The following is a 22325-nucleotide window of genomic DNA, read 5'->3' on the forward strand; positions in this document are numbered from 1 at the left end:
CCATTTCAGTTTTCTTTCACCTTTTTCAATTCAATAATTGGGAAAAAAAAAAGAAAAAAAAAAGAGTGGCGAGCAACCATCATCACATAAGTTTACAGCAGCATTAATGAAATGGCTGCAGACAGACGCTGTGATCTGTGCTTTCCACGCTTGGAGATCACGCTCCCAAGACGCGCTCCGCAGGCAGCCAGAGAGCTGCAAGAACACAGATTTCAGGCTTGGCATCATCTGCCTCTGGTATTTAACACATTTCTCTTCGCTTGTACTGCTCAAATAGTCTGGCAGTGCCGCTTGCCTATGACCATAAATGCGTTGGGATCGACGAGGTCACCAAATCGTAGCTTGGAGGAAGCGCATCACTGGCACTGGATCTCTGTAGTGCATTAAATTAAATTCAAATTTAGAAGTATTGATGCTTCTAGTGAAACGGTTTCCAAAATGCACGCTGGGAGAGGTGGGGAACAGCAGTCCAGGGCCCTAACGTGCTCCTCAGCCAAACTGTGCCCTTAGAGCAAGGAAAAACTACGACTTGTTAATGAGGTGGTAAACATCCTAGATCTAGGGCAATTACTCCTAGTCATATAATAGATTGTCTATATCGCATGTATAGCATACACATATATTTGTAATATAGCACAGAATCACAGACCGGTTTGGGTGGGCAGGGACCTCACAGCCCACCCAGTCCCACCCCCTGCCATGGGCAGGGACACCCTCCACTAGCCCAGGTTGCCCAAAGCCCCATCCAGCCTGGCCTTCAACACTGCCAGGGAGCCAGGGGCAGCCACAGCTTCTCTGGGCACCCTGTGCCAGGGCCTCAGCACCCTCACAGGGAAGGATTTCTGCCTCCCATCCCATCTCCATCTCCCCTCCTGCAGCTTCAGGCCATTCCCCTTGGCCTGTCACTCCCTGCCCTTGTCACCAGCCCCTCCCCAGCTTTCCTGGAGCCCCTTCAGCTATCTAGAGCTCTGGACACACAATATACAAGAATAATCCATTTGACGTGGTTTAGATGTTATCTATGCAAAAAGAATCTCCAGTATTTTGGTAACCAAACTGAAATTGCATTTGTTGCTTGCTTTCGCTCAAACTGCTCGGATTCGTACATGTAACATCTTATATGGATTAGTATCCTAAATCCCAAACAGCCAAGGAACATCAAATATGCAGGATTTAGAAAATGCTAGAGTTGAAAAACACCAATGAAAGCTTAACTCGCCCCCCTCCTGTGTATTCATAACTACAAAACTTTTAAATCACGTATTATTTTCTCCAGCTCCTCCAGGCTCTCTGATTTCCTGCCCCTTTCCCCTACCTTGAAAGCCCTACATAACTCAATGGAGCTGGGACAGATATTCCGGTGGATAACTAGTCCATCCCTGACACATGGGCAAAGCAATCTCCTCCTTTGAAACAGGATTAGTAGTTTGAGTTGGGGGGGAAAAAAAAAAATTTAAAAAAATCACCTGTAGGCCAGCAGCCCCAATGAATAATTTTAGATCAAATGGATAAGTCACCAAAATCATAAGCAACTGGAAATGGTTTCACAAGAGACAAGGTCAAGCCACCTTAATTACACTTATTGTTACCTGAGCTGCTGATTTTAGATATAAATCTTGCAAGGATATGAGCTTTACGTTTGAATGACACAAAGGATACCCCTGAAAGAAGAAAAAGGCTACCGGAAAGTGAACCGACTTCCAGATGGGAAAAGAAATCCCTATTTTTTGCCCCCCAAAAAATAAAAAGAAGGAAAAAATAAAGAGAGGAGGAGATGCCAGCCCAGAGTCTCCGAGCGCTGCCCATGCCCACTACCAGCTCATCCCCCCCTCCTCGGCCACGCTGGGAACGCAGACCCCGGGGCTGACGCTCCTCTTCCTCTGGAGACATCAAACACCTTCTCAAGCTCGGTGGTCCTTCTGCCTGCCCACCGGCTTCCCCTCTCAGCACCTGCTCTCCCACCAGAAGTACGGATTTCCTCTGCTGAGCTCCTGGAAAGCTCTTCCAAACACGTTGCCAGAGCTGAAGGCCGCTGACAGGAGGTCTGCAACCTGCTGCATCTCCAGGGGTTCCTGCTTGTTCGGAGCCAAAAGGCGATGAGCTTCCACTGGAGCACAGCGGGGGGATGCCACCCCGGCTCCACCAGCCAAGGGCTGTTCATCTCACCCCCCCCCCAGCTGCAAAGCCAAAGCAAAGGTGCTTAACAGCAGGCAAACGCATGTCCTGTAGGCACCTTGCTATGCTACGGGCAGACAAAGCACCTATACATTTACCACGAGGAGTTACGTCTTGAGAAATTATACTAGAGGTTGGGCGTTTTGGGGTTTTTGTTTGGTTTTTCTCCTCTCCGACCATACATTCCCTTTTTTATTCTCTTGTTGGCAACTTGATTCACTTACAGACTCGCCATCCCCCTCCCTTGGGGATTTAATTTCAGTTAATGGATGGAATTAACCCATAAACCCACAAACACTAGCAATATTAGTACCTTCCAGACTACCACTGGTGACACACCAGAGGCATGTTGTCCATGTAATACTAACAGCGCCGTGACCCTTAGAAAAACCGATTTCTCCATTCCCAGGAGAAAACAGAGGTGAAAACTCTGAGAGCCCTGAAGCTGGGGAAGATGCTCTTCCCTCTCCTCCCAAATTTCCATCAGAGCATGGAAATTTGCTCCCGTCCAGCGCGGGGGAAGGCAGAGGGGATGGAACCCTAAATGTTGGCAGCAGGGGCACAAATGTCAACGGCCCCTCACGTGCTGGAAATTATACTATAGGTGTTTCGATGCATTTTAATTCCCTTACAAAAAAAATAATCAAAAAATCAATACTTCATTCCCTTCCGTTATGAACTGCCCACATTATAATGAAGTGCCATAATGTAAGGCTCCACATTCTTAGAAAAGAACTGTTTACTCCCAAAAATCCATTTATTCTCATGGTATGTAGCTGATACCTATAAGGGTGCCTGATTAAGAAAAAAAATACTTTTTTTTTTCTTTGTAAACCAAGAAAAGCAGAAAGTCTCTAATCAGAAAAGACAATCATAAATTGTTTCTAAGCTTTCAAAAGTGGGAAAAGAAAGGTCAAGGCTTCTGCCTTTTCACAAAGTTTTTCAGGTTAATTGAAAGACTTCCAAGCTTGGCTATTCCTCATCTACAGCAAGTCTTTCAACATGCAAACAAATTCCCCTCTTTCACCCAAGGAAACTAAAATTATTTGGATGTTTCACGAATAAAAGTAACGTGCAAGAAGGCACTTCTACTTTTCCAAAGGAGATCTGCGTTCATCTGGAGCAAAGATATTTATACAACAAATCCCAATCCAGGTATTTAATCCGGGCTACGCAGCCCTCGGACGTGGGCAAGGCACGCCGCTCTGTTTGAGCAGCATCCTGGTAGCTGTTATCTTTCCCAAATATATTAAACCTAATATTTCAGCATAAACACGTTGATTTTCTTTACCAAAACACAGGACAGCGAAAAGATTTTGCCACCAGCTCAGGGCTGCTAAGCGACAGAGCCGAGAGTGCGCATGCCGGAGGCAACAGGCTTTTTTAGGAAGCAGCAGCCCAGGGCGCGATGCTTGGAGAGTCAGAGAGAAGTCAAGAAGGGCTTGTGCAACTGAAGAAAAATATGAAAAAACAGGCACTAAGAAAGAAAAGTAATAAAACATTGGGGATAATACTAATTCTATTCTGAAAATTTAAGTATTAAATTTCTACTGGACTCCAGTGCTACGCGTTACCTCTTGCCCCCCAGACACGCAGCAGAGGTGGGATGATATGTACAACCCTACGGAAAAATCAAGATCAAACTAGTTCCCTGTACAGAAGAACTGATGAATTTGGGTCCTTGGTCCCAGGAGCACCATTAACCCTTGCGTCCCCGCCTCTCCCAAACAGCTACCCCCGCCAATGCCTCAGTTTGTGTGACACAGAGGCCAAGCTGACCACAAACCTGCACGTTTATTTTGGCTCAATGCCCACCAACTTCAATCTTTCTTCTAGTTCTACTCTGTAATTTGGATGAACCTCACAGGAACTTTGCATCAAATGGGGTTTGGGTGAGAAACTGCAAATCAAGAGAACCGTCCTACAGGCAGATGTAAACCTCATCTCCTTAAGACACCAAGCTACCAAAACCCAAGTAAAACAAAAATTAAGCCTTGAGCTGCAGAAACATATTACTCATTGACTCACACGTTCTGTTTGGCAGGCACGAGGATAAACAACGCAATAAAATCAGGGGCCCGGCAGCGCTGTTCCGGCAGAGACGGCATCACAACCAAACTACATCAAGCTCGGTGCTGGAAGGGATGCTTGGCTTCCCACCGCCGTGGTTACCCAACGGCTTGAGAGATGTGAATGAAGTCAGCTATACTAACTTGATGCTTGTTAGCACATAACGTTGAAGAACATTAATATAATTCAAAAAACGCAATAGAAGATGACAGAAGGGTCAGGTTTGGGTGCTGGGAAAAGCTGTGCTGGGGTCTAGTACCGATTCCCAAATCCTGGGGCTATCAGCTCAACCTAAAGCTGCTTTGAGTATTGAGTGTCACGACCTATAGCTGGAGACACCTCCCACCCCAGGACAAGGGCCTGGAAAGGGGTAAATTATGGCCCCAGAAAGCTAATTCCTGGGAGGTTTCTTGGCAAAACCACGGCATATCGGTAGCTTGGGCTTGAATGTGCTAGAACCGAACCCAATAGACTCGTCCCTCCCCGCGTATAAAAATGACGAGCTATGTCATCGATGGGAGTCATCTCGCACAAGGCAGAAGCCACTGCGAGAGAAAAGGAAGTTCCCCTGGGTTTTGTTAATTCTCGAGTTACACAAAGAAACTTGTAGCATTTCCATCAATTCTAGAAAGGAAATTATGTTCTCAAACACTGACCTTTTTTCCTCCCCACTGTCTTTATAACGCTATTTCCGAGTTTGATTTGGATAACGGGCAATTAAATCGCCTTTTCTTTTTCACGCTTCTGCATTTTGGTTAACAGTTTTTAGAAATTCTTTAGAGAATGTAGGATAGAAGCGTTGCATTATTCACAGCACTGTATCAAGGGAAAAATTGCCTGAAATCTTGACATTAAGAGATTCTCCCCCCCCGCCGCCTCAAACTGTGCCAAATCAGTCACTTTTATCCAACCCTTGTTACTGCAACAGAGAGGATAAAATGAAGTTATTGCTGCTAAGTTTCAGTAGGCTAGATAGCGTTAAATCCAAAATGCGTAACATCAAACTAGACTGGTTTTTTTTTTTTCCCCAGTTTATGTAAAACGTGGTACGTTAAATCAAAGACAAACCCAGAGGGAGTAACAAGGGCGAGTCCAAGTAGGAAACTGAGAGCCGTATCCCAGTATGGACTGGGACGACCAGCTTCTCTCGCCATAGCACCCACCCCGGGGGTACGGCGTCAGCGCCACTGCGGATGCTGCTTCCGTCCCTCGCTTCTTCAGTGAGGTTTGTTGTGAGTTTTCTTTCCCCTGCCATGAATTTTTAAGCGTCCCTGGAAAAGTTTTATTGACTTTATTCTTTTCGTCAAGTCTTGATAAGGAGCTTAATGTTGGTTACGGGATCCGAGCAAACTGAACTATACATTTCTGGATAGGCGTGCGGTTTTGAGATATGCGAGGATTTAAATTTGCCTATCGAGTTAATATGCCTTTTCTCTCTAACTCTGAGCACTTCTCCAGCAGCAAAGGAAATAAAGCTTATCTACGAATACGCAATTATTCTGTATGACAAACAGCCGATTTGTTCAGATCACAGCATTTATCTGTATGCTCAATAAAAAGGCAAAGAAATAACAATGTCCTATCAATGCTCTGGGAAAAAAAAACAACGTAAATGTCAGCAGCACTTAAAATCAGTGGCAGAGGTGGTACACATGAACATTTTTCTATAAACATAGTTATTAGGGTTGCTCACGATGACAAGGCATGCATGAGAAAAACCACCAAGGAATGAAATAAAATACTGTTGTACGCAGAGATTTCCTGCGGTTAAATCACACGGGACTACGTTTTGAAAGGTTTTATTAACCGTTTCTGTAATATTTAATCATATGCAATTCCACAGGCCCAGAACAGAGCGCTGTGTGAATAAACTACGTGGACAAACTGCCTGCGATGTAACTCAAATATTTCACATCCATTTCACACGTTCACTTACATGGCAAAGCTGGGGGTTTGGTTTGGGGGGTTGGGGTACAGGGGGTTTTGTTTGATTATGGGGTTTTTTGTTATCATAGAATGATAGAATGCTTTGGGTGGGCAGGGACCTCACAGCCCACCCAGTCCCACCCCCTGCCACGGGCAGGGACACCCTCCACTAGCCCAGGTTGCCCAAAGCCCCATCCAGCCTGGCCTTCAACACTGCCAGGGAGCCAGGGGCAGCCACAGCTTCTCTGGGCAACCTGGGCCAGGGCTTCAGCACCCTCACAGGGAAGGATTTCTGCCTCCCATCCCATCTCCATCCCCCCTTCTGCAGCTTCAGGCCATTCCCCTTGGCCTGTCACTCCCTGCCCTTGTCACCAGCCCCTCTCCAGCTTTCCTGGAGCCCCTCCAGGGGCTGGAAGGGGCTCTAAGGTCTCCCCGCAGCCTTCTCTTCTCCAGGCTCAACAACCCCAACTCTCTCAGCCTGTCTCCATAGCAGAGGTGCTCCAGCCCTCGGGTCATCTCTGTGGGTGTTGTTGGGTGTTTTTGTGTTTACCTGTTGGGGTTTTTTGTTTTTTAAATAAAGACTGATTAAAAACCTGACACTATTGAGACACTAGTGATAACCAGGTAGGCAAAGCACAACTCCATCTGGACCATGACATATCTCAACATCACCCCCTCTGCTGTAACTCTTACGGGAGCAGCTTTTCCATGGCACCTGCTGTAAGGCATGACACTGCATGAAAGGGGATGGTATTTTCACATCCCTCCCTCTCCACCACTGAACCAGGGGCTGGAGAAGAAGGTTTTCCTTCTGCACACCGCAGGAAACAATTGTTTTGCTCCCCAATTGGATAGAAATCCAATTAAAAATATGTAAGCCCTGTTCAAAACCAGATTCGTTTTTCACGCAGCTCCTCTCGTCATCTCGACATGCTGGATCAGCCAACCGTAACTGGGAGCAAAATTGGGAAGCTGTTCGTTTTGGAAAAAAGAGCCTGGATATTGCCACCAGAAGGCTCACAGACTCTGAACTCATTAGCTCTCAAAATTAAAAGCACTTACCTCTTCGAGGACGTCTGCAAGCTTACTAAGTATCTCCTCAGGAAGGCTCTGGAATGTGGGAACACTGCAATACAAAAAGAAACCTCGATTAATGGATCCCTCTACACAGGCCACAAACCTAGCTGCGTTTCTCCCATCTACCCTCCAGAGATACTTTGCCCTCATCATCTGGGGCTGAACAAGCGTTCACCAGAAAAGCGGCGTATATACTGGAAATCTGATCATCTTCTAGCAGCCAAGATGTACTTTGTGCTGGCAGGAGACCACTTGCAGTAAACATCTGGAGAACCCCTCATAAAGCTGGTAATCAACTAAGAATCAATTAAGGATTTACTGGAATTAAGATGCGCCACAAGCCTGCTCCGTCACATGTATGACTGCGATTTTTTTCCTGGTCTGCTTCCATCCCACCAGAAATAAATATTAAAAAAAAAAAAAAAAGGCAGAAAAGATCAGCTCTAACCAGCAACAGATAGAAGATTGACTGAAACCCCAGGCAGACACAACAAATGCAGAGCACGAAGCTGCAAAGGGTACGGGGTCAGCAACAAGTCAGCATCGAACCACTGTAAGAATTATTGAAGACTACACAAGGAGTTTTACATCGAGGTTTGTTTTCTTTTGCCAAAAAGGCAACTTTTCTACTTGTTTGATAGCATTTCCCTCGGCAAAGGTCTCCCAGGCCAGGCTGGACCTGCCGGCCAAGGTGAGGGGGCGATGCAGCAACAAAGAGCCCAGCGGCCCAGGGTCCGCAGGACTGAGATTGAATTCAGTCTGGAGCAGGATGAGGGATATGAAGTTGGGTCTCCAAATGCCCTGCACGTACCCCGACCTCAAAGTTGCATCTCTGCTGTCTTACAGGCTGCCCAGCAAGGCTGTGGAGTCTCTCTCCTTGGAGATATTCAAAAGCTATCTCGACGTGGTCCTGGGCAATGAGCTCTAGGAGACCCTGCCTGAGCAGTGGGGTTGGACCACATGACCTCCAGAGGTCCCTCCCAACGTCAACCAGTCTGTGAATCTGCAACACCCTGGTCTCTCATTCTCTATTTGCCATAAAAACTTCATGTTCATCAATATTCCCAAGCGATGCTAAATGAAACATAGGCACAACGTACGTTCCAGAGGCAGAAAAGCAGAGCTGTACCTGCTTTAATTAAAACACGCTTGTCATCGGTAAACTAATTAGCCATGCATCTACATGAAATATTAGCCCAAGCCTAGCACTGAGCTGATACAGCTCTACCGAGGCTACTTCCAAGAACGTTTCACTCAAGAGCTGCTTTATCCCGCTCCGTTGCGTGGTGTAACCACAGTCCTATGCCCCTAACATTAAACTGAGATCCCCAATGCATCGCTCTGATCTCAGGAACACCCATGATCAGGTGCAAAGCGAGGGGGGAGGAGTTTCCTGCTGAGAGGTAAATATAACCCAAAATAAATCCTATTTTTCCTTTCACACAAGGATTCACATTTTACTTTGGATCCCATAACTGCACAAAAATTATTCTCCGCGTTTTAGGGAGCTAAAAAACCCAAGCCAAACCTGCATGATTTTGCAATCCTGAACTCTGGAGAGCAAGTCCTGGCACATGCCTTTGGGGTAATCGCCCCACCTACGTTTCGTGAACCCTCAACGCTTTCTGGACACATAATTTGGTGGCTGTTTCTACACCTTATTAGCTTAAACATATGCTATGCTGCAGTGGAATTAGAAAGTTTGGAAGCCTTCAGTATTTCTTAAGGAAAAAAAAAAAACCAAAACCAGCCCAACTTCAGCTGAATGTATTAAATGATACCAAGACAGAACTGGCCAACAAAGTGCAGAAACCCATGACTGCTCACACTCTCAGCATCTTCTATTTTTTTCCTTAGGAAGTGCTCTTTTCACTGGAAACACACAGGTCCACAACATAACAAGAGCAAACAAACAACTAAAAAAGAATTATATGATGTCTGGGCCCAAGTATAAAAATGAAAGTTCATTAGATCAACTTTAGCATTCCCAGACAGAGAATAAACCTAGGGGAGGAGTTAATACTCCCAGACATCTCGACAAATTTTACTGTGGTTGCACGATCACGCTCCCAAACTGGGGGAGAATGCATCATGGCTTTTTTTTTTATATATATAGATAATTATGTCCGTGCAAGCCAAGGGAGGGTAGCAGAAGGCATCTATTATAGACCACATGCGTGAGAAACAGGAGCTCTGAACAAATTCTAAATCTAACTATTGAAAACTTAGGATAGTACGGAAACAACAAAATATTTCTAAGAGAAACGCTCACAACTTTAACACGGCAATAGAACACATAACAGGAAAAATCAACTTGTCAACAAAAACTCCAACTACATCACAGAATTGCACAGTTAACATCACAGCTTTGCGGTGGTTTATGACGGGCCAGTATCCTTCTCAACAGCTAGAAGCAACAGCACAGCCAAATTATCTCCAGGTCTCCTAAGAGGAGGTCTTACAGGACCACCCATCGCTTTAGCACCAAAAAAACCTGCACCAAGCAAATGCCTTTATGACATAGCAGAGAGAAAGCCTTTATTGACCTGTTAAAAGATGTTACAGATTGAAGCCAACAGAGCTGATGAGAACACCGACAGAAGAACAAGATTTGGAAAGGTGCTCAAGTGTGTAAGATAATATTGAATGCTTGGCTTGATTCTCCAGGTCAATTAAAATAGACCCCCACTCTCTCTGTGGCAACATTAAACAGATTCATAAAATAAGATTCTTGCTTTCCCCCCAAATCTGCCTGTATTATTTAAATGTTTGCATTAAAAAAAAACAAACAACAAAGTTTTGGAGATTATTCCCACAGGGGTGCTTGCACTCAAAGGAAAATGGAGTCTCAGCTCTAAAGGGAGAGCTTAGAGGAGAACAGCTGAGCTGCAAACCACAAAACACATGCTAAGGAGGACAAACAGGAGCAGAAGACTCAAAGGAAAGCTTTGAGGATTTTGCAGCACAGCAAGAAGTAAGAAAAATTATATTCCATCTTCTACAATTTTGTGAAATTTGTAAGAGAGTCTGAAAATACGCTAAAGAGAACATTCAGCACTTGAGTTCAGATGTATTCATTTTTTATGCTGGAAGAACTCACAGCAAATGCAGCTCCAGCTCATCAAGAAATATTTGCTCTGTGCCTAACAAAGCAGGCTTGAGTAAACCCAGACTTTCTCTGACAGCTTCTTAAAACCCATCAGTAACAAAGACTTTAAAACATCCATGTCATCTACTCTAGAGAGTAACAATTCCTTCAGCTAGAAACAGAGATATTCTGCTATCTAATGGTAAAGTATGCCAACAAACCTAAAAACAAGCGACTCTTCTTCCTACCTGCAGCACACACGAAGGACTTCATTCCACTCCTCTCCACAACCATCCCCCCTTTTGCCCAGGAGCTCTGTCTTCAGCAGAGCAAGCACCAGCAGAGTGCTTGGCCAGCCTTTCCTAGCAAGCTGTGTTTCCTACAAGCCCCGTTACCCAGTCCTCCTGTGGACTTTCTCCAGCTGCTTCTTATTCCATCTAATACCGAGCAATTTCTCCACCTGCACTGAATATATCAGTGAGAAGTTGCCCTGAAAGGGGAAGATCTACACTCCAACATGTTAAGGTGGGAATCAAAACCCCATCTTGTTCATCCTGGGTGAACACCTTGATCACTCCTGGGCCAGAGAGAAGATGACCAGGGCTTTCTCTGCTGCCTTGGCCTCTGAACATGTTTTGAGAGAAACTGGTAAAGCATGGAACTGCAGAAGAGGCTCCAGCTCTGCTCCAATCTCCCCCATGAAGCAAACAGCTGCACGGTGATCAGCACTACACCACCTAATGAGGTGATGGAATAAAGCTGAGACACTTTCACAACTGATAGTCTATTCACCTGCCACTTCCCCTGCTCCTCAAGGTTATTTATGGTGATACAGGTACTAAAAAGTATTGCTACTAAACAATTTATGCCTATTTTTATGCCCCCTTTGCAAACTCACAGACCAAGATCCACACAAAGAGGTGCCTCCAGGCCACCCTGCAGAGGTGCCAGTAGCACACAACAAGGCAAACCAGATCCATAACTTCAGGAAATGGATTTTTAACAGCAAATGCCAATAAACCAGTTTGTTTTTTTTTAATCCACAAACTGACCTGGTTTAGGCCCAGCTGGCAGCTGAGCGCCACGCGGCCACTCACTCCCTCCTTCCCCAGCATGATGGGGAGGAGAAGTTAACAAAAGGCTCGGGTCGAGGTAAGGACAGGGAGAGCTAATTATCATCACGAGCAAAACAAACTGAACTTAGAAAAAGGGATTCATCTAATTTATTACTAAACAGAATAGAGCAATGAAAAAAAAAAATAACATCAAGCCTTAAAACACCTCCCCCCACCCCTCCCGGGCTCAACTTCACTCCCGGCTTCAACCTCCTCCCCCCTCAGCGGCACGGGGGGGGGGGGAATGGGGGGAGGGGGATGGGGGTTGCGGTCAGTGCAGCGCACGGTGTTTCTGCCGCTTCGTTGTCCTCGGGGGGAGGACTCCTCTCATCACTCCCCTGCTCCAAAATGGAGTCTCTCCCACGGGCTACAGTCCTTCCCGAACTGCTCCAGCGTGGTCTCTTCCATGGGGTGCAGACCTTCAGGAGAAAACTGTTCCAGCATGGGTCTCCCATGGGGTCACAAGTCCTGCCACCAAAACCTGCCCTGGCGTGGGCTCCTCTCTCCACGGGTCTACCAGTCCGGCCAAGGACTTGCTTCAGCCCGGGCTTCCCACAGGCCACAGCCTCCCTCGGGTGCCTCCACCTGCTCCGGCGTGGGGTCCTCCACGGGCTGCAGGTGGAATCTCTACACCCCCTCATCCTCCCTCCATGGGCTGCAGGGGAACAGCCTGCTTCACCATGGTCTTCACCACGGGCTGCAGGGGGATCTCTGCTCCGGTGTCTGGAGCGCCTCCTCCTCCCCCCTCCTCCTGCACTAACCTTGATGTTACATCTCCGCACTTCCCCCTCCGGCTGTAAAAAAAAAAAAAACTTCCCCCCTTCTTAAATATGTTATCCCAGAGGCGTTGATTGGCTTAGCCTTGGCCAGGGGCGGGCCCATCTTGGGGCTGGCTGGCATTGGCTCTATCAGACACTGTGGAAGCTTCTAGAAGCTCCTCACAGGAGCCCTATAGCCCATGCCCCCAGCCGCTACCAAAACCTTGCCACACAAACCCAACACACAAACATAGCAGTGCTTTATCACAAAAGATGTGTGACTGCCATCATGGGTAACAGGATGAGAAGCAACCTCTGACCTTCTCCAGTGTCCCCGCCCCAGGCCTCATTAAGACTCGCCTTTGAGCATGAAACGGAGAAGTAGCTGCACCGTAGAGGAGCTGCTCACGCTGGCAAGGAGAGGTGACTTTTTGCTGGCCACATGCCACACTTTTCAGCCACGGAATATTTTGTATGTGATGGCAGTCCATATAGCTGGTGAGGGCACCGTGGAGAAGTGTTTGCTGTCCACAGGAACGGCAGAGCAGCTATTCCGGCTGGCTCTGAAAGCCACATGTTGTCACAGAGAGCTCAACATGCTGAACAGGGGCTGCCAAAACAGGGGAAAACACCTGCGCCAGAATGTCTGCGTTGAGTCTCCGCCCCGGTACAAAAGCAAAGACCTGAGGGTGGTGGAAGGAGGTGTGAAAGGTCAGGTTTCCATCCCTGGTGATCTGTGGTCACCGAGCGTCTCTCACCATTTAGGGAGAAGCAACATCCACTGTTAGCAACGCTTTGGTTCATCCTTTTGATTCATCCCATGGGATTACTCTTGCATGAAACCAGCAAGGGCTTCCAAATAATCCTGGCCGTAACCCAAGGGGTTGAGTTTCCTCTAAAAAATACTCGGTGGCAGAGATGCCAGCACTCCGACAGGACATTTATCTTCCGACACAAATGAAAACTGTGCAGGGTCCTTGGCTGTCTTCTGTTTCCAGCCCAACACAAAAGCAGCTATTCACTTTCTAAATGCATTTCAAGAAGCGTTCCCCAAACTTTCAAAGGGCGTTCATTGAAAGCGTTCATCCAGCTTTGCCATCGGCGGCAGACGGTCCTTGTGGGTTAACTCCGAAACAAACCCTTTATCTTTCATTATTGGCTGGCACCGTAACTAATGCGGTTGTTGTCACTGTTCTCTGCCTTGGGCCAGATGGGTAAGCACAGTATAAAAATCAAAACAGATCAGTAAAAGGAAATGAAGTCTGTCTGCATTCCCTGAAACTCTTTATTTTGCACCCAACTGGAATGAAGGTTGAAAACCACTACCGTTTTGGTCCTTGCTTTACCACGCTTTGGATGCCCCTACAGCATTGCCTCTGTGCTCTGACAGAACTGAGGCTAAATCTGACCTAGCAGAAGCTGACGCTTGGTTTAGGATACTCACGTAAGATGATGTTTTGAACAGCTAAACTGGAAATGCTGCGTACAGGCAGCTGCCCACTGGCCGTCAAGTTGTGTCAAGTAGGGACTGCTGGCTCCGTCAGCATCACGGCCTTAAAAAAATAGAACTAAGAAACGTGTTTGCAGCCTTATTCATGAATGTTTACAAAAATTGACGGTGCAATCCTTCTTGTTGTCGTCTCTTTGCCTTCTTAGACTGGGACACGTTGCACCAGAGAATCCCACGGAGCCCCACCTTTCCTGTGCTGACATCTGTCCTGAGATCCGGTTGGCATCGGTTAAACTGGGATCTTGTAGAAGACAGTTTCAGGAGGAAAAAAAATAAAAAATCTCTATTGCTCCCACACCACATACCTTAGGGGACAAATTCTGTCCCTGTCATGTGCGTTAATACAGACATATAGAGTAAAAAAAAAAAATAATGCTGATTACAGACTAAACCCTAACCCAAGCCAGGAAGGCAGAGAGCAGAAGCACGAAGCAAGACCTGCCTCTACGTGTTGCATCCTCCCATACGTGGCTCTCCATTCCAGTACTTCAAAAACACATTTCCATCCTGGTAAGCAAGTCGCACGCCGAGTTTCAGGCCATCAGAAAATAAGTCTCCCAGGGTGCTCGGAGATGCCATGGGGGTTATCCAGTGTCGGAAGAGCCCAGCCACACCCGGGCGCTGAGATCAGCCAGTGGCTAGACAGTGTGTCAGCTTGCCGGGGAGAAAATGCAAAAATTTTTGAGGAGGTGGTAGGACAGGGGGTCTCTTTGGAGCGGTGAGAACAACTGCAAGTAGCGCCTGAGCCAACACAGCTGCTGGATGCCTCCGTGCAAGAGAGGCGAGAGCACGGAGTTGTATATTCCTTGTGTGTGAGAGAGTTGTATGCTCCTTGTGTGTGAGGCGGTTGTATATTCCTTGTGTGCAAGAGAGTTGTATATTCCTTTTGTGTGAGAGAGTTGTATACTCCTTGCGTGTGAGGCGGTTGTATATTCCTTGTGTATGAGACAGTTGTAAATTCATTTTGCGTTGCAAACTGTGGCATCAAAATACAGTTCCTCTTTTCCACCAGATTAACAGGTATTATTTGGAGGGTAAAGTTGGAGTTTTTTTCACATGTAGTACCCACCACAATAGAAGTGGCAGAAAGTAAGGTCAGAAAAGGTCTATTTAGTTCTCCTGAAGCTCAATCCTTCCCCTACGACAAACGAAATCGGTAAGGCAAAGCTAGTTTCCCTGAAGCCATTTCTTGCGCAGTTTGCTTAGCTTAAAGAACACCAGAGAAACAGGAGAAAGGGAGATGGAGAGCAACAGTCACTCCTGCTCGTATGAATTACACATAGGTCTGGCCTTGAAGCAGCTCAAACGATGCAACTTTTAGGAAGAGAGAGTAGATCTGCTCTGCAGGTGCTGCAGATGACTCGTCTGCTGTGCTAAAGCTACCAAGGCATTAAAATCATTTGCTAATGTTAATCTCGGAGAGGGTGAAAACGTTGCAGCTACGGATTAAAGCTCTGCCGCTCGTAACGCAGACCTTACTCTGGTAAATAAACTCCTAAAAGGGGTTTGTAGTAATTTTTTTTTTCTCCTGGACATGTGGTTGTATTCTAAGAGCTGTTGTACATATGAAAATGGGAGAGATGCAGAAAGCAAATGAACTGATTGTTTTTTTCTTTACGAGCAAAAGACTGAAGTAGAGCAGGCGCGTAGGATTGTATTTTTCCCCCTCGTGATGAAAGGATAATAACGACGCTAATGGATTAAGTGGTCCACTGACATCATGAGGCGAAATGATCGCAAAAGGATGTGGTTGCACACCCTGGTTTGGTCCAGGCTCTGTTTATGTTCAACGGCCTGCTCGGGTACTCTGGATTATTATTTTCCCTCGTTTCTGTCAATCCCCAGCTCTCCCTGACAGGGGTTCATCGTCAGAGCGAGCCCTCCTACTGCAGCTCATTTTGCAGCCACTGGGGAGACTGCAAAACTTTAAAACAAATTAAATTGTTGCTGTCATGATGAGAGAGAAGGAGAGAAATTAGCAGGTATGTAAACCTCTTCACCCATTTCACATGCATCACTCAAGATTATTCATCTTGAAAAGGACAATTGCTCCCAAAGAGCTACGGATGCTCAACAGCAGCAACTACTCTGGCGACGTCACTGAACTTTAGGGCGCAGTTTTGGTTCCTCATCTCAAGACGGAGGATTCGCACTGCCCAGCAGCGCTGCTCTTGCGCCAGCCTACGGAGGAAACCTATCCCTATGTTACGGGATTTTTTTCTGCCGTAGCAGTTGGTATTTCTGCATCTTTGCAAATCAAAGTATACCTGGAGTCCTAAAGGAAAGCTTCTGCACCTTCCGGCTCAGCCCGTCTTTTCCAACATTGATATATCGGTTATTAAAGATAATAGCTGTCGGAAGAAGCCTCACACCCCTGTACCCTGCACGTTTTGTTTCAGTGATCCGGCACTGTCCTTGGCTTGCAATGTAATTAGTATCTCTTCAAAACAGTTTACTGGCATGGAGTTTCCCTCCGGCATTTTTTCCCCATTCTCTGGGCAGTTTCGTGGGAAACGAACCACCCCGCTTCAGCCCCCATGGACACCCCCGGAGTGGGTGCACCGAGCCCCATTTCTGCTTCTGCATCTCGACGGACATTACAAACGCATCACTGCGGCAGCAGAATCAAGTCAAACGAAACCCATTAGCTCACACAAGATGCTAATACCGTGCCTAGAAAATGAAAGATGTTTGCGACTGACTCTTGAGCCGTGTCTCAAAAGAGATCCTTAAACACTGATCAATATTTTGAAGACACGGTAGAGTTTAAAGCGACAAGTGGCATTTGCATGCACAGTCCGTTTTGTCCCATTCCTCCAAACTGGGTATTTACAACATCTTCAAACCCAATTGAAGCCAGGCGTTTTGTCTCTAACACACGTCTAACTGCACTTGACAGCAAATTGTCATAATAATCTGTTTTTCAGGAAGACACTGACAATACTATTTCCAAAGCACGGACCCCGTTTTGCAATGTTCGCTGCTGTTATAACGCTGCTGCCTGCCTCCCTCCAGCTAACCGTCACCATTACAGGAACGTATTAAAAAGATTACCGTAGTTTTCTGTCTTCGTAATTATATGTATACAAAAGAAAAATAAGCAGTAAATGTTTTGAAGATCATCTGAATCACAAGCATTTCACGTTCTCCCAGGCAACGTCTTTCAGCGCCCACCAAACCAAAAGGGACCTGAGAGTTGGGTCCCTCATGCTCAACTTTCAAACAAAAATTACTCCCCGACACAGATGTTGACCGAATCGACATGATTCACAAAGCAAATATTAACGTATCTAAGTATCTTCTTTTTTTTGTTATTGTTACTTACTACAGGAAGAGTCAGAAGACTTTTTGCAAGTCTTCTTTTTTGACTATAGCAAATGAATAAAATGGGATAAAAAATATGGAAATCCAGGCCGACACATTCCTACGTAGCGTGTTGGCATGGATGACCTTCTGTTTGGCAGCATCATCGATTGCCAGACTCAGCACAAAGCAGCAGAACTGGCTTTGGGGGCAATCTGAGCTCCTCCCTCTGGATAGATGCATCTGACACCATTTACTGTGTCCAAACAACAGCACTTTTGGTCAGCAGATCATCACCGAGAACAGTCCTCCAGATATTGACTTAGTCACCTCCTCCACAGAGAAACAAGCTACGAAAAAGGCACCGGAGGCCAGAAACAGCTCGTTCCTCGTCGTGGTGGAACCAGGTTTGCATGAAGCGATGAGCGTTGCCCCATGCAAGTTCACCTCGCAGCGCTTGTTAGAGGCGTTTCAGACCTTCCTACAGACAAGTGTTGGTGCAAACCCCAAATAACACCAGCAAGTACTGCGAGACATCTGGGACATCCGAACCGGCCTAATTCAGTGATTCTAACCCAACACATTGATGGGCAAAATAATCCTTCCTCCCCATTTCTAACCTGCACAGCCCCAGGGCAGTGTTGAATAATTACTGCTCAGTTGGAGACAAGAGGAACACTGACTTCGAGATTGGCCCGAGGCAAAAATACACAGCCAGCAAATCCCTTCTTATTGCGAGAAAAGTCATTCTCTTGGCAACGTGCTAATTTGCCGATCGCGGCGGAAAGGACAGCGCACGCGCTATTGATTCGGGGGTGTAATTCAGGACATTTATCCTCTGTGAAGCTCTGAAGGCTAACAGATGGTGGCTCCTCTTAATCCCTTATTTCTAATGGCTTTTATTCGTACTCTTGGGAATGCTGCTGCTGTTGCTCTTTGTCTTTGCGTAGAAGAGCTCTGTTACCTCTAAATGCCTTTTTAGAGATGTCACAGGGACCTTTGCCTGAGCTGAGTTCGGATCTCCTTGAAACATGTAATACTACACGTTTTAGGAGGCTCAGCATACCAAATACCTTCAAAATGCAAGTGGTACACCTCTCTTTCTCCAGGATAAGCCTCAGTCCCCTTATTGAATTAAAGAAAAGGGAAGAATGATTTAATGTTTGAGTTTACGATGCTGTTGACTTTCCTCTCCCCTTACATCTCGGCAGTCCAAAATTTGCTACGCACAGTAAGCCTGCGTAGCATTTTTTTTTGCGTGCTGAAAATAGAACGCAGCCGAAAGTGAATTAAATGTTGAGGATTTTCAACTGGCTTGGATTGTATTGGAGAAATAATCAAATAAGCTTGACAGATTCGAAATAAGGTTTGAAAATTCAATTGTTTAAGAAAACATAATCTTGGGAATATTACAGACAGGCAAGCAATATAACGGGTAACAAAAAACTCAAACCAAACCAAAAAAAACATGCTGGGAAGACAACTTCAATTATTCAGTACAAGTCTATTCAGCTGCTGTCAAACAATCTTTGCCCATCGCTTCCTTCGCGTTTGCTCAAAAACCAGCCCATCCAGGGGCTGCAACCCTAAAACCAGCTCCTAGATTGTCAGTTAGAAGACATCTCTGTTAAGACCGGGTGCAACGCCCAGGCTCATCCCAAAGTCCCTGCTGGGAGCACGGCGTCCACCCCACATCACCCTCCAGCTGGAGCAGCTCGGGTTTGGCTGAGCATCGGCGTGAGTGGAGATCCAGCCACGTGGATGTACCGTGACCCGGAACACGCTCCAGGTACGAAGTGGTTTGTTTGGCGGTAAGCAGTGAGACTGACTGGCCACGTGTTGGCTGACCCTTGTAATTTTTTAATTAATTTCTAATCAAGAGATTGCAAAAGATCAGCACATTACACAAAGGTCTCTGTATCCCAAGAAGGAATCTCGGCAGGCACGCTGCTCTGCCAATCCTTCTGAGCTGACGGGACTGAGATCGTTGATACTCATGGATCGTTTGCCGGTGGCTGAACCTCTAAACCTTTTGCACTTGTCATGTTTCACGAGAGCGATAAAGACAATACTGAAACCTCAGTGGGTGCTCCCGGAGCCAACACAGTCGATATGTAGATAGAGAAATAATTCACAGGGAAGGCAGGACACAAGTTCAGGACTTCCATCACAGACATGGAGCAAGCAGAATGGAAACCTGACCCTGAAATCAGCTCACAGGTATGTCAGTGAAGGACAAAGGACAGGGGAGATGGCTCTGACAGGACTGGAGTTGGCGTACTCGGTTTTGGTGCCGAACGTTTGCCCTGAGCCCCGTAACGCAGGATGCGCCGCGCTGCGCCTTTTTGCCCACAGCAGCGTCCAGTGAGCCCGGCTACGAGCACGGCCTGTCCTCATGGAACAGTGCATCTAGCACCACATCCAAAATGATTTTTAAAATGTCATTTATGCCAGTCAGCTTTTTTTTTTTTCTTTCATATAAAGCAGGTCATCATGATAAGATTACAGCTCTGGCTGACTAAGGCAAATATGGTTATTTACTGTATGTTTATTTATTCAAGGCCATATAGCATCTTGATTAAAAATGCCATTATATATGTTTAGAAGGAAACACTTCAGATTAAAATCTGACTCACTGACAGATATCAAAATATAGTCAAAAGAAGTGAGCAACGGCTGTTGAAAGCACTTCTCATAAATCCATTTCTAGTTCACCGTCTCTTCTATTTTATTGACGATCATTCCTCAAGTTTGCGGATGAGGCAATTTACTCCTCTCAGGTGATTAACATCTAACAAAATGCCCTTTAATAGTCCAAGTACTCGATAACTCACTCTTGGAACACGCACGCAGATCACAGCCGCAGCGTAAGAGAGAACACGCAAGCAATGACTTAGCACAAGGTAGCCAGGCCCTCCCCGATAACCTCCTCCAAAAAAGGAGGGTATCATTGAAATAATGAATTTAGATTTTGATATGGATTCAGAGGAATTTTTACCTACATGGGAGGTAGATGATGAAGATGATGAAGACCATCTTACAGGTGAAGGAAAGTAAGGTCCAATGGAATTAGAGATCGGCTAAACTGTGGGGTTTTATCTCATTTCCCAGTTTCTAGCAACAAGGCAAGTACTCGAGTAGCATGATCTGTCGCCTTCATTTAGGAGCCTGTAAGATAGGGCTGGATATTTTCTTATACAGACATGCTTTTTCCTTTCTCTAATAAAAATTCAGTGGCATATGTCTGTGCAGGTTGTAAGGGATCTTAGCGGCTTAGGGAGACTTTTCAGGTGTCCCTTAGACATCCAGGACCTCATGAAGACAGCACTGGGAAGAGTTTGCTTATGAAGGGTGGGAATTTATTGAAACATCCGTTTAACTGGTCACCTGAAAACACAGAGGAACAAACGCTCCTGGATTTCTAGTGCCATTTGGAAGGGTAAATCCCATTAGCCTGGACTTGTAAATCCAGGTGACGGATTTTGACCCTGCTTTCCTCCAAGAGAGGATCCAGGAGATGCTGAGCATCTCCCTTCCCTACAGCTGCAGCGGAGGAGAGGCCGTGTTGGACGGAACATCTCCTCCCTCCACACCTCTCTCTGTTGGTTTGCTTAGCTCAACCGCACCGCCTGTTTCGAAGGGGGGTTTGGACCAGATGGCCCGGGGGGCCCTTCAGACATCACCACTCTGTTATGCTATGCTCTGAAAGAAAATGCTGATTTCTTCTGTATTTAACTACTCCAGATAAGGGCTTACACTTTATTTACTTGTTTCAAATATCAAGCCAAATTGATTTCTTTTTTTTAATAACATCTTTTATCTTTCCACCCTAGCGCAAAGCATTAAAACCCCGCGTATATGGATGTGTGTGTTTGTGCACACAGATATTCCAATTTGCTCTGAAAATTACCTTCAAAGTTTTGTACATCTAGCAGTCTGGATTTTCTTGTTAAAATCAGTATCTTATTGATTCGTAGTGTCCTTTGGCCAGCTGGTCCTCCTTAGCCTCCTTGTTAGAAGCTTAACAGAATACTAATTCACTACCGCTCGGCTCTAATTTTCTAAATTATTACGAAGTTAAGGATTTTCATTTTCCCTCTGAGGACCCTTTAGCCTAAGCCCAGTTTGTCTTTATCTACAGTTCAATTCCACGGCATCATTCAAGCATGTTCTGTGAGATCCTGTTTGTTGTATGTAACGCCCTTTCTATTTTCTCTACGCTTTAAAATATGTATTTCTAATTGCATCGTGAACTGCTGGGGCACACGGTGAGGTTGTCTTCACTGAGCTGCAGAAACTCTTTTCATCTTCTTCCAGAAATAATTATGCCAGTTTATTGGTGTCTATATGAAGTTTAAATTATTCTTCCTAATATGCACTACCTTGTATTTTTTGAAGTCAATAGTAATACGCTTCTCAATTCCCACAGTTTAAGTCACTCTGGTGATTACTGCCCTCCTTCGTTTTCGGTAATCTATGAGTTGTATTTATTGGCAAGTCACTTGTGTGATATTTCCAGAGACGGTATCTAATTGAATTTAAAATGCATTCCTGATGCTCATAAAAGCAATAAAAATGTCACCTTCTGCCTGCACATTAAAAATTCATCCCATGCAAGTAGAGGACAAATGCATAAAATGATCATTACGATGTGCAAATGTACTAGGTACAGGAAAGCGAGACCAGTCTCACACTGGACATAAAAACTAATAGATCTGTGCTCAAATGGCAATATTTATATATAAAGTTGCCAAAGAAAAATGCTCCCATTAGTAACTTGACTAAGTCCACTTTAGCTTGCTTCAGAAATGTGATTTGTACCATTACTAACAAGAATATGGACCCTGTTCGAAATCGGAATTAATTCCCTGAAATAAAACTCCAAAAATACACAATTTGATGTCAGGTGGTTCTATCCAGACAGTCAAATTACCTGTGTGACTACTTTTCTGATGAACACACAGCGCCGAAGGGGAGACTATTAGCATTTTAAATCTATTCCCGCTCAGAACAGAACTTCGACGCTTATTTAAGGTTCTGAAGCTCATCCCTGAGTTTGCTGTGGACAGCTGTCTCCGCGACACTGGGCCAGTGGAGCTGCTCTCATTTGTCTTTTCTGTTCTAAAACGCTGTCCGTGTGCACCTCCCAGATTCCCCCATCTGAATCATTCCCAATCTAATCCCCATTTAGATTCCCCCCCCCCCCCCATCTGAATTCATATTAAAATCACCAAAAGATTCAAGCTAGCCTGTCCCCGTGGGCAGGACATGGAAATAACCCAACTATTCTTCGTTACTTGAGC

The 22325-nt window shown here is 45.7% G+C and overlaps 1 protein-coding gene across 3 annotated transcripts in view; it reads right to left on the bottom strand.

The window, feature by feature from the left end:
- The window catches only part of PRKG1 (protein kinase cGMP-dependent 1), a 507011-nt gene that overhangs the window by 148939 nt on the left and 335747 nt on the right, over window positions 1–22325 (bottom strand). For all 3 annotated transcript variants that reach the window (XM_075759023.1, XM_075759022.1, XM_075759024.1), the window contains exon 5: window positions 7234–7297. In XM_075759023.1, the coding sequence (XP_075615138.1) occupies window positions 7234–7297 (64 nt within the window). The remainder of the gene's footprint in view (window positions 1–7233; window positions 7298–22325) is intronic.

The sequence above is a fragment of the Balearica regulorum genome, chromosome 7 (assembly GCF_011004875.1).
Source record: "Balearica regulorum gibbericeps isolate bBalReg1 chromosome 7, bBalReg1.pri, whole genome shotgun sequence".
NCBI classification, from domain to species: Eukaryota; Metazoa; Chordata; class Aves; order Gruiformes; family Gruidae; genus Balearica; species Balearica regulorum.